Genomic DNA, 12,794 nt, shown 5'->3' with positions numbered 1-12,794 from the left:
GTTCACAATAACCTATAGGGCTCAGGGCTCTACTCTTTTGATCAGAGCTAACTATAGCTGGACCTGACCCAATGCCCTGAAGGAATGAGTATGGTTTCTGTTGGTTGCAAAATTAAAAGTGATCAAGATGACAGTCTGAACTTGGTAGAACTGAATACTTTAGAAGATACAAGAACCATCTTTTCCCCCTGTATGTCTTAAATACTGGTTTCTAGAACTCTGCTAATACAATCTAAAAATGGGATAAAGATGAAACTATGGATTTGGTATTTGGGGAAGGCTACAGAAACTACAGTTGGAAGTGGGTTTGTTCATCTTCCTTATTTTTCCTAAGAAGTAGTATTAAAGATGAAAATGTAAATAACTATAAAGAAAGAATTCTTTCTTTTAAAAAAAGATCTCTTAACATGGGGTATTAGTGTCACATTGCAGATAGAGAATGACCTAAGCTTTGGAAGATGGAGGTCAGATCTGTAGAAAGGAAACACTTGGAGGTTAAAATTTCATTTTCCTCAAAGGGAATAATAGAACAGGCAAATATATATTACTTGTTTGGTTATTGAGTTCTCACTCACTTGGCAAATATTAAGCATTTACTTTGTGTTCAACACTGCCCTGGTGCGAAATATACAATTAAAGACAAAGATAAGTTCCTTTCTTTATGTGGAATAGTGACTGAGAAACACTGGTATGAGAAATAATGGTATGAGAACTGTCATTACGGGGAATAGAAGTAGTTTATAAGCTGGGGTGTGTACCCAGATCTGGTGTTGGGGAGAGGAATGGATGCATGATGAAGGACTCCTTTTCTCTTTGGCAATTGACAGAAATTCAGCTTTTAAGCAAATAGATCGGCATTCTGTGACAATGACTTACTTGGGGAACTGAGGGTAGGTAATTAATTGTTCTTTAAAAAGAGCAATTAGAAGTTGCTCTTTACTGGTGCCACATTTATTAAGCATCTACTGTATACCTTGCAATATATAAGGTGTGTGAGGATTTAGTGGTCCTTTCCCTCCTTGAGTATATAATTTGAACTCTGGGAATGTAAATGTAATTAAAATTACTGAAAAATCAGAGTTAAGAGGAATCTATCTTAAACTTCGTCCATGTGAGCCCATGCCATGTTAAGAATGGATGGTAGCAAAGCAATTAGAGTTTGGACTGTATGAGATCGGGAGTTATTTATATTACAAGACAGCTCTATTTTCAGTTCAGTTCAGTTCAGTTGCTCAGTCGTGTCCGACTCTTTGCGACCCCATGAATTGCAGCATGCCAGGCCTCCCTGTCCATCACCAACTCCCAGAGTCTACCCAAACTCATGTCCATCAAGTCGGTGATGCCATCCAGCCATCTCATCCTCTGTCATCCCCTTTTCCTCCTGCCTGCAACCTCTCCCAGCATCAGGGTCTTTTCTAATGAGTCAACTCTTCGCATGAGGTGGCCAAAGTATTGGAGTTTCAGCTTCAGCATCAGTCCTTCCAATGAACACCCAGGACTGATCTCCTTTAGGATGGACTGGTTGGATCTCGGATCTCCTTGCAGTTCAAGGGACTCTCAAGAGTCTTCTCCAACACCACAGTTCAAAAGCATCAATTCTTTGGCACTCAGCTTTCTTTATAGTCCAACTCTCACATCCATACATGACCACTGGAAAAACCATAGCCTTGACTAGATGGACCTTTGTTGAGAAGTAATGTCTCTGGTTTTGAATATGCTATCTAGGTTGGTCATAACTTTCCTTCCAAAGAGTAAGCGTCTTTTAATTTCATGGCTGCAGTCACCATCTGCAGTGATTTTGGAGCCCCAAAAAATAAAGTCTGACACTGTTTCCACTGTTTCCCCATCTCTTTCCAATGAAGTGATGGGACCAGAGGCCATGATCTTAGTTTTCTGAATGTTGGGCTTTAAGCCAACTTTTTCACTCTCCTCTTTCACTTTCATCAAGAGGCTTTTTAGTTCCTCTTCACTTTCTGCCATAAGGGTGGTGTCATCTGCATATCTGAGGTTATTGATATTTCTCCCGGCAATCTTAATTCTAGCTTGTGCTGCTTCCGGCCCAGCGTTTCTCATGATGTACTCTGCATATAAGTCAAATAAGCAGGTTGACAGTATACAGCCTTGACGTACTCCTTTTCCTATTTGGAACCAGTCTGTTGTTCCATGTCCAGTTCTAACTGTTGCTTCCTGACCTGCATATAGGTTTCTTTAGGAACCCCCATTTGGTTTAGCAGCACCCCTTAGTCTTCTCTTTTCTGCCCTCTTTTTTTTTTTTTTTAGTGGCATTTTTATATTTTGTCACTCAGTGGTCATCAGTTTATATATATCAGTTTATAAATTATCAGTTTAGCATTAAACATATTTAGTATCTGATGCTCAAGTGAACGCATTGCAGCTGTTCATTAGATCTTAAATTGCAGGTTCTCTCAGTTTGTGTGGAAGAAGAAAACATAATCCCTTATATCACCAATGTCCTACAAAATCCTGATTTGGCTCTGAGAATGGCTGTACGTAACAACTTAGCTGGTGCTGAAGAACTCTTTGCCCGGAAATTTAATGCTCTTTTTGCCCAGGGAAATTACTCAGAGGCAGCAAAGGTGGCCGCTAATGCACCAAAGGTACGTAGTTATGAAAATGAAAATTGCCATGTTTGGATTGATGCCAGCGTGGTCTGTTTCTAATACTGTTGGGAGTGGAACCAGCTTCCCACAGAGAAATGAGTATTTTTTTAGGATATGTTTTCCAGTAGAATGAGTTTCTTCTAGATTTAGTTAGTTAACTTTTCTATGCTCTAGATTTGGTTAACTTTTTAAAACTCAGATTGTTAGAATGATGTGTAGATCTAACAGGCTCTGATTTACATAGATGTAATAATGTTTGCTTAGTTGGATCTTATGATAGCTACTGATTTTATGTCTTAAAGATGAAACAGATCTTGTTCAATTCATGGTACGAAGAGTTGTCTGAACTTGACCTGAATTTATCCTCATCATTTTTGTATTATGTTGGACTGAATTAATACCTTACTCCCTGACCGGTAATGAAATTTTTACTTAACCTAATATGAACCTGGAATAATACATTAGCATTATGATTAGGTTGGTATGTTTCTGATTCAGAATAATCTCATAACATTGAACCAGAAGTTTGACAGACATTGCCTGAATCTTTACCATTCAACATGTTGAAAAGTTGAGATTTGGTTTCAGTAGATGGAATTATGCCTTTAAAATTGACTTAACAGATCCGTGAAGTTATTAGTGTGATATTGAATCATCTTTAAAAGGAGTCCTTAACATTTCTGTTTCTTAAAGGGAATTCTTCGTACCCCAGACACCATCCGTCGGTTCCAGAGTGTTCCAGCTCAGCCAGGTCAAACTTCACCCCTACTTCAATACTTTGGAATCCTTTTGGACCAGGGCCAGCTAAACAAATATGAATCCTTAGAACTGTGTAGGCCTGTACTTCAGCAGGGGCGGAAACAGCTTTTGGAGAAATGGTTAAAAGAAGATAAGGTATATTAACTTAACGTTAACATATTTTCACTTTGATTAAATACCACGGTAGCAAGTTAAAAACACAGGCTGTACCAGAACATCTCCATCCGTGATTCATTGTTTGTAGGAATGGTGAAAGAATAGACACTGCATGAGATGCATAGGCGTGTTTTCTTTTGAAAATGGGTTATTATTGTGGCATGTTGAGGTATCTTTATTTTAAAAGGGAATCCAGGATTACTTGCTTGGTGGTTAAGCTTAGTATGAGACACTTTGCATGCTTTGCGTATTTGTCAACATGTATAAACTCATGGGGACCTAAGAATGTATTCCTGTCTCCCACATCCCACACTTGGGATGCCCAGTATTTTCAGCCATACAACAATTTATCTTTTCTTCTAGAACTTCCCAAATATCAAAATGGTGGAGCTGGTTAGGTGTGTAAGGGAAATATGTTATATACAACGTGGAATTGGTTAACAGGACATCAGGACTGATTAGCAGTGATGCAGATCCCCAGAGTCACTTCACAGAGAATGTTAGCTGGCATTACATGAAAAAATATTAACTTATTAGTTTCTTGAAGTTATTTAAATATGAATATTTGAAAACTGTTGTTAACCAGCTTTCTTTACTGTGGGATTTCTCTATCCATTTTATGTTCACTCAGTAGTTAATGAGTTTCTTTTCACATAGAGCATCTAATAGTATTATGTTTTCTAGTGTATATTAGGAAAAATGTCACCTATTTGTAAGACAACTAATGAGTTTAAACAACCCATTAGTGATATTATTGCTTTCATACCACTATAGAAAGCCTTTCTCCACAAAGTGGCAATGTTGAATTGTCATGTCTTAGGTCAGTGTCAAGAACTGAGATGGTCCTATTTTATAGCACTCTGGGTTGTGAATAAGTTTTAATGTTAGACCTTTCAGCTTTAGTGTATGTTGGTAGTATTTCTGCATTACCAATGCTAAATCCTTGTTTCTTGACCCAGCTTCTGGCAGTCTTAGAGGATACTGGAGGATAGAACTTCAGAGTTGGGGTGCTTGGACAGGAGTCTGCTGAAGAATAGTTACTAGCCACATAGTACTTGAGGTCCGTCCTAATTGTTTAAGATAAGGGAGGATGAGAACAGCCAAGGTAACTGAGTTGACCAATATAACAATGTAAGAGCTTTTTGGGTATCATTACCTATTTTGGTGAATGGTCATGTAGGATTCATTTGTGGTGAAAAGGACACTGGTCAGCTCTACATTAGTGTATTCAGTCGAGAGGGTATAGACTCTGATAGAACGTCTCATTATTGAATATCAGTGATAAGCGCTATTCTTTTGACATACTTATAAAATAGAAAGTCAACTCTAGTGTGTAAAGCAAAGCTCCTTTAGAGAAGCGGTTTTCCAGATTGAGCAGCTTAGGCAGATTGAACGGCACAGAGGAGTGTGTCTCCATGTATACCACCTTAAAATTCTAACATATTTATCTGCTTGACTTTGTGAAATTAGTGTCCTGCTTTACAACTTTTAAACCCAAAAGTCAAGAAGATAATGAAGCTTAGGTCCTACAGATCATTCCCTAATTTTAAAGTGGTCTTTATGGTAACCTCAGCTGGCTTTTTGAATCAGATTTTCATTTGATAGCATTACATTAGGAGCTGGATTATTCTTGTAAAATTGAGACCATCTGGGACTGATACCTGAATATTCTTAATAGTGAGAAGTGCAAGATTCTGCTTCTTAAATATTTATATGCCTAACAAGATAGTTGGTAGAATCTGTACATGTGAAGTCTTGGTGGGTTTTTATCCTTAAGTAGAATGTGTGGAGAATTCTACTGAGACTTTGCTCTGAATACAAAATCAGTAGTCTTTATAACCATAACTCCTGCATATTCATAATACATTTTGGGACAACTGGGTAACTAAATGCCTGTCATATTAGTTATTATTTATAATGGAAGTAGTAACAACTGCCTATTTATAAAATAGCTCATGGATTACTAAATAGCCTCTTTTCCCTTTGGACAGCTGGAATGTTCTGAAGAACTGGGAGACCTTGTGAAATCTGTGGACCCTACATTGGCGCTTAGTGTGTACTTAAGGGCTAACGTTCCAAATAAAGTCATTCAGTGCTTTGCAGAAACAGGTCAAGTCCAGAAGATTGTTTTATATGCTAAAAAAGTGAGTTCAATGAAACAAATTCTGAACATTAATTCATTAAAACATTAAGAGAGAAATTATCCTATAGTCACTCTCAGTTTTAATAGTAAATTTCCTTAAATTTTTATGATTACTTGGGAAAGTATAAAGCACTAGTATGGTTCTCATTTACAGAATCACTTTTCAAAAATGGAGACAGTTACTCTTGCATGGCATTTAGAACTTAAACTGCTAGGGCATGTTTAACCTATTAGAACAAATTTTTTCACATTCAATGAGACTGAATAAGCTGATTATAAAAATTTATAGCCGTTTGTTCAAATATATTATCACCAAGATCAAGTTGTCTTATATAAACCAAGATCAAATTGAGCATCTGTTAAAACTGAATTTGTACTTTCACCAGTAGTTCTGTAGTAAGAAGATTCTATTGTAGAAGCAGCATTTATTTCCCACGGGGGTGGGGGGGGCACCCATTGCTTTTGGTTTGTTTTTGTTCTGTGATTTCTTCTGTCTTTTAAAATCCATTATTGGAGTATAGTTACGAAAAAGCCTTTAAGTAATATAAAAATGGAACTCTGCAGCAGGGCTTACATTTTTGTCTGTTTTTAGGTTGGATATACTCCAGACTGGATCTTTCTGCTGAGAAATGTTATGCGTATCAGTCCAGATCAGGGGCAGCAGTTTGCTCAAATGTTAGTTCAGGATGAAGAACCTCTTGCTGATATCACCCAGGTAAACAATTTAAAATGTATTTTGTAGAAGTTAATTTATGTAGAGAATCGGGGTGGGGGGACCGGATCTGAGTTTAAACAACCTGGAGAACAGGTTAACTTTTTTATTTGTAGAACTTAGAGCTGTGTTTATTTATTTACATGGATAAATTTCAACTGTGTTACCTAAGAAAAGCAAGTTGTAGAAGAATGGACAGTAAGATACCATCTATATATATAGCTTTAAAACATGCAAAACAAATCCTACCTCATTTAGTGATATATGTATTAAAAATACAAAAAATATAGGTGTAAGAAAACACAAAGGCTAGTCTCTGCCACTTGGTGAAGGGAGAGAGAAAATGCATATATGAAGTGGGAATCAAGGACTCTTTCATTTTTATGCTTTTGTGTATTTTAAACAGTTCATCAGGGACTTCCTGGTGGTCCAGTGGTTAGGAGTCATGCTTCCACTGCACGGGGTACAGATTCAGTCCGTGGTCAGGGAACTAAAGTCTGGCATGTCCTGTGGTGTGGCATGCATGTGTATATCAATCAGTCAATCAAAATTTTAAATCTTGCAGTTTATATTCTGCTACTATATAGTATCTTGAAATATTTTATGGGTGTGTTTACTAGAACTAAAGTAACTGTGGAAGATAAAACTTCCTGTTAAATTATGAGGTTATGTTATCTAAATAATATTCTTTAAATCTGGAATTTGATCTGGTAGTGTTTTATGTATGAAGAAAGAGATAATGTTTAATTTCCTTTCACTTACCTGTATTGTCAACTGTATCATAAAGTAGTTTTTAAGTATCTTAAAAACAATTTCCCTTACATCTTTTTTTGCAGATTGTCGATGTGTTTATGGAATACAATCTAATTCAGCAGTGTACTGCATTCTTGCTTGATGCCCTGAAGAATAATCGCCCATCTGAAGGTCCTTTACAGACGAGGTTGCTTGAGATGAACCTTATGCATGCACCTCAGGTACGTGTTTTCATGCATTTTATAGCATGTTTCTGTCACTGTTTTTCTACAGCTGTTATTCAGAGCTGCTTAGATTAAGTTATTTGAAGCTATTGAGACGCCCATTCATCATTTTAGAAAATTTGGCTAAAATTCTCTTTGTACTTTCTCTCCTTTATCAGTCCAGTATTGGATCTTAAGGTGTAATCTGGATATGGAGTTACTGATACAGGTGGAGTGGTAAGATAAACTCATCCTTTTATGTTTTTCTAGGTCGCAGATGCTATTCTAGGCAATCAGATGTTCACGCATTATGACCGGGCTCATATCGCTCAGCTGTGTGAAAAGGCTGGCCTCTTGCAGCGTGCGTTAGAACACTTCACTGACTTATATGATATAAAGCGTGCAGTCGTTCACACGCATCTTCTTAACCCTGAGGTATTTCAGTGTCTTGCCTATTAGTTACCATTAATTGGTATACTAAAAATGTGTTTGTGTAACCAAATGATCCATTGGATTTAATATTATTTCACTTATTTATTTTGTCCTCTAGTGGTTAGTGAATTACTTTGGGTCCTTATCAGTGGAAGACTCCCTAGAATGCCTCAGGGCCATGCTGTCTGCCAATATTCGTCAGAATCTACAGATCTGTGTACAGGTGGCTTCCAAGTATCATGAACAACTGTCCACTCAGTCTCTGATTGAACTTTTTGAATCTTTCAAGAGTTTTGAAGGTAATTAAAAGTTCGAATCATTTTAAATGACTTAAGATAGGCAAGAGGGGTATACATCATAGGTTATTAATGGTCATAGGCCATTGGAAATTCTTTCTCCAAGCTTATTTTGATGGAATATTTTAAGTTTTATTGTCAATAAATATAGTCAGGCATCATCTGTATCAGGTTCTAGGGACATGAGGTGAATAGACTGTCTGCATGGATATATTATAGGTCAGTTAAAGGCAGAATCTTAACATACAAATATATGTAGTAGCTTTGTCATATTTGAACAAGATGAAAATACTAATGATCGGGTATATAATGATCATGTTTATATTGTCTGACTTTTGTAATGGCAAAGGATTCTAGCCGAGGAAATTTTGTGACTTGTCCGTGTAGCAGGTTTTCTCAGTCTCAGTGCTATAGACATTTTGGGCTGGATGATTTGTTGAGTTGGAGGGTATGTTGTTGTATGCCTGTAGGATATTTGGCAGCATTGCTGGCTTCAGTTCAGTAAATGCCAGAAGCATCTGCTCCACCAGTTGTGACCACTGAAAATGTCTCCTGGGAAGAAAACCATTTCGTCCACAGTTGAGAACCACTGTTGTACTGAGTGCTAATGTGATCACTGTCAGTGGCTTTTAGATTCCTTAGCTAAACATCTGGTCTCTGCTTAACTTTTCCTCCCTCTTTTTATTGGACTACTCTAGACAGAAGTAATAAGAGATTTCTACATAATTTTCTTAATTTTTTCAGTTCTTATGTTAACTGTGTGCTACATTTATACTCTTCATTCAGTACGTAGCCCCCAGCCGCATATAGCTGTGTAAATAAAAGTATTAAAATTGAATGCAATCAAAACTTTAGTTCTTTAGTCACACTAGCATTTCAGGTGCTCAGATGCCACATCTGGTTCGTGGCTGCTAAGTTAGTGCTGATCTTAATAGAGTATTTGCATCACTGCAGAAAATCCTATTGGTCAGCACTGCATTAAATTCTTTTTAAGCTACTTTTTTGTGTTTTCTATTAACTGCATATAAAAGCACCTGTGTAGTGGACTTCATTCAGAATTTCTCATCTGGAATATGTTGTGATAATTAGTTTTGATATTAAGTAGCTGTCTCCTGTTTCTCAACTACCATTAGTAGAAAGCATTGAATGTTCTGTAGGGATTAAAGTATAAATCCATTTATTGAACTGATTAGTGGATTATTTAATATTGAGTTTTTTGAGCAACTAGTTTTTATTTGGGAGTGGAGTGTGCAGTATAACAGTGTTTTGTTTGCTTGTTTTTTAGAAGTTTGGTATAATTGACATAATGTTTTTTAATTGCTTAAGTATTTTTTCAGGTCAGTTGCTCTCAAAGGTACACCTGTGCTTAATTTCAATTATTTCTTTCTTTAAGGTCTTTTTTATTTTCTGGGATCCATTGTTAACTTTAGTCAAGACCCAGATGTGCACTTTAAATATATTCAGGCAGCTTGCAAGACTGGGCAGATCAAAGAAGTAGAAAGAATCTGCAGAGAAAGCAACTGCTATGATCCTGAGCGAGTCAAGAATTTTCTCAAGGTAAGTGGTTTTGAGTAGCACATTTTCTGGTTGGCTTGAAGATCAGCAGTCCTGCAAGGGTTTGCTCATAGTTTAATTTTTTTTTCCCCTAAAAGTGAAATTCTTAGAATCTCAAAATTGTATACTGAATGATTTCTTCTAAATTTCATACTCTGTGGTTTCCTTTGAAATAAGGAAGGAAATTGGTAAGTAATATTTAAGAATGACCATCTGTTTAAGTAAAGAGAAAAAAAATCACTATCTTTAAGGAATTTCCTTTATTTCACTTTAATTTTAGAAGAAAATTTTTGTTAAGTGATTGTAGACACTCAGTGTTATTTTAGAATATCATTTAGGCACTTTTTGAATATTAAGTTCAGCTTGCCCTCAGTATTCTTTTAAGAGGCCTGTGTATGCCAAGGATTCCACTGTGTAAAGGAAATAGGTTTTTCTCTGTCATCAATTAGCCCAATTCTAGAAATTAAATATTAATCATGCGTAATTTATAAACTGAAGGCACAGTCAAACAGAAAAACTACAGCTTTGTGACACACAAATTTGGTTATGGAAAAGTAGAACTGCCTGTGTTGGAGTGAAGAGTAATAGTTTAAAGATTCGTAGGTCTTTAAGGCACACCTAAGGGCAGTTTATTTTATTTAATGTTTAGCTTTGTCATACTTACTAATTACTTTGTGGGGAAAATAAGACTTTAACGTTGGCAGTCATTTATAAAAATTAGGAAATTACAGAACATTCAGATCCCCCCAATATGTATTTATACACTTTTAGTTCAGTTCAGTTGCTCAGTCATGTCTGACTCTTTGTGACTCTGTGGACTGCAGCACACCTTCCCTGTGCATTACCAACTCCCAGAGCTTGCTCAAACTCATGTCCATCGAGTTGGTGATGCCATCCAACCATCTCATCCTGTTGTTCCTTCTCCTGCCTTCAGTCTTTCCTAGCATCAGGGTCTTTTCCAGTGAGTCAGCTCTTCGCATCAGGTGGCCAGAGTATTGGAACTTCAGCTTCAGCATCAATCCTTCCGATAAATATTCAGGACTGATTTCCTTCAGGATGGACTGGTTTGACCTCCTTTCAGTCCAAGGGACTCTCAAGAGCCTTCTCCAACACCGCAGTTCAAAAACATCAACTTTACACTTATATTAAAAATGTTAAATGATTTCAAAGATTGTATATGAAGTTCTTAAGTATTTTTTCTTTTGGAAGAATTTTAGATTGAAACTAAAACCAAAATATTCATTGTGTAAGTTAGTAGGAAAAAATAGCCTTTTCTTACTCCTACAGTGATCATTTTTAGATAATCTAGATTAAAGAGCTTAAACCCTTAGGAGTTTTAGGGTAATGATGTAAAATGCTGAAGTTGCCTTATATTTTAGATTAAAAGATAAACATTCCCCCAAAAGTATAATGTCTGGGCCATCGTGAATATTCTGAAGATCCTGGCTAGAATGGTATGTGTGAACCCAAGACTTCTGGGGTCAGAAAAAAACATCCAAATGAGAAAGATTTGATACTCCGTGTGCTTGACCTAGTGTACCTATAATACAAGTCAGTTCCTCCTTTGAGTATCAATACTGTATCCTTTTTGGAAAAACGCTACCAGATCTTAGTGATTTTGTTTTTCTTAAGCTCTCAGCTTTTATGCTTCAATTGTAATTTCTTTAGCATTGAGTTGTAATATTTGAGTTATCATATATATGTAAAGCAGGACTAAGTTAACTATTTTCACCTAATTATGATCTTAACGTTCAAAAAAAACTCTTGAAACTAGGATGTGGCTGTCTTACCTTGCTTACCCCTCGAGATCTAATTAGATGAGGAATCCCCCCTCCATGCTTGTGAATTGTGTGCAAATCTAATAGAGGAGAGTGGGTGTGAATTATGGGCTTTTGAACCAGTCAGACCTGGTTCAAATTCCTTTTCTTTCTATAATGAGCTGTTTATTCCTTCAGTAAATGCCTAGCTCTTACCTCAGGCAAATTAACTAACGTGTTGCAGCCTCGGTTTCCCCAGCCACAAGCTGTGTTTGTGAGGGACCTGATGCCATAGGTGTTCAAGTGATAACCGTGCTTAATAAGCTGTGTTGGTGGCCTTGAAAATAAGCTATTATCAACCTTGCTAGCAGGCAAGTTTTGTGTCTTTCTGATTTTAAGTTATTCCTGACTTGAAGGAATTTTAATTCCCGCCCAAGTTAGAGGAAAAACCTAATCTCTTATTTAATAATTGGAGATGGGAGCTCAGTGCTAAGATGCCACTGTTGGCTATTCAGCCCAATGAGAATGAACATACTGGACCATTTACTCACTTTCCTTCCTGATCTGCCGTTTGTAGCTACATGCTGCATCTTATCATCACTGGTATTCAACTTCATTTTGGAGGTACTAGTTGTATTATAATTGACTGGTGGTGTATGTAAACTGTGATAATAAAAACACTTCTCTGAATCTAATCTTGAATATTAGACAAGGGCCAGTTATATACTAGGCACGAGGAGAGCAAAGAGTGATAGAATAAGAACTCTGCTTTAAAGTAGCCTGTAAGCAGGATGAAGTTCTGTCATTAGCGTTGACTCGTGCCCTAAACTTGTGGAACTCTAATCTTGCATAGAAAACATAAAACTGTTCTTCAGACCCATGCCTCTTGCTACTTTTGATCTTATTTTCCATCTTTTTTTTTCCTGGTTTTGTTTCAACCTCACTGGCCTGCTTGTTATTCCTGTAACTCCCCAAAGCCTCTCCTGTCCCAGAGCCTTTGCTTGCCCTTTCCCATTTTCCTCACAGACCTTCCTGACCTGCTTCTGTACCTTCTTAGAGATTTCTAACCAAATGTCACAAGGAAGGATGTCTCAGATTACCCTCCTCCTATCTAAAATAAAACCTGTCTATCCTCACTACCCTCTTATCTTGTTCTCTTTTTCTTTATAACACTTAACATTGTCTCTTCCCACCAGAATGTAAGTCTCTTTGGGGAATGCTTACTTTGTCCCCTGATATATCTCCAAACTTTGTATTTAAGAAAACCTGAATTTGTTTATATAGTTGCCATTTTGATCCTAATGTCTCTAATCATAGTATCTAAGGAGTAACCTTTAAGTAAAATTTTAAAATGTTAATAGCATAATTATTTTATATATGAAGTCATATGCAAATTTAGGCAATTGAG

The 12,794-nt window shown here is 36.7% G+C and overlaps 1 protein-coding gene across 4 annotated transcripts in view; it reads left to right on the top strand.

Annotated features, from left to right (window-relative positions):
* CLTC (clathrin heavy chain) overlaps positions 1–12,794 on the top strand; it is a 70,527-nt gene that overhangs the window by 31,572 nt on the left and 26,161 nt on the right. For all 4 annotated transcript variants that reach the window (XM_070390568.1, XM_070390570.1, XM_070390567.1 and 1 more), the window contains exons 7-14: positions 2,421–2,618; positions 3,315–3,515; positions 5,528–5,680; positions 6,272–6,394; positions 7,228–7,365; positions 7,618–7,782; positions 7,898–8,078; positions 9,469–9,632. In XM_070390568.1, coding sequence (XP_070246669.1) covers positions 2,421–2,618; positions 3,315–3,515; positions 5,528–5,680; positions 6,272–6,394; positions 7,228–7,365; positions 7,618–7,782; positions 7,898–8,078; positions 9,469–9,632 — 1,323 coding nt within the window. The remainder of the gene's footprint in view (positions 1–2,420; positions 2,619–3,314; positions 3,516–5,527; positions 5,681–6,271; positions 6,395–7,227; positions 7,366–7,617; positions 7,783–7,897; positions 8,079–9,468; positions 9,633–12,794) is intronic.

Source organism: Bos mutus, chromosome 19 (genome assembly GCF_027580195.1).
Source record: "Bos mutus isolate GX-2022 chromosome 19, NWIPB_WYAK_1.1, whole genome shotgun sequence".
Lineage (NCBI taxonomy): Eukaryota > Metazoa > Chordata > Mammalia > Artiodactyla > Bovidae > Bos > Bos mutus.
The sequence above is the reverse complement of the archived record's forward strand: the minus strand, read 5'-3'. Positions and strand labels throughout refer to the sequence as shown.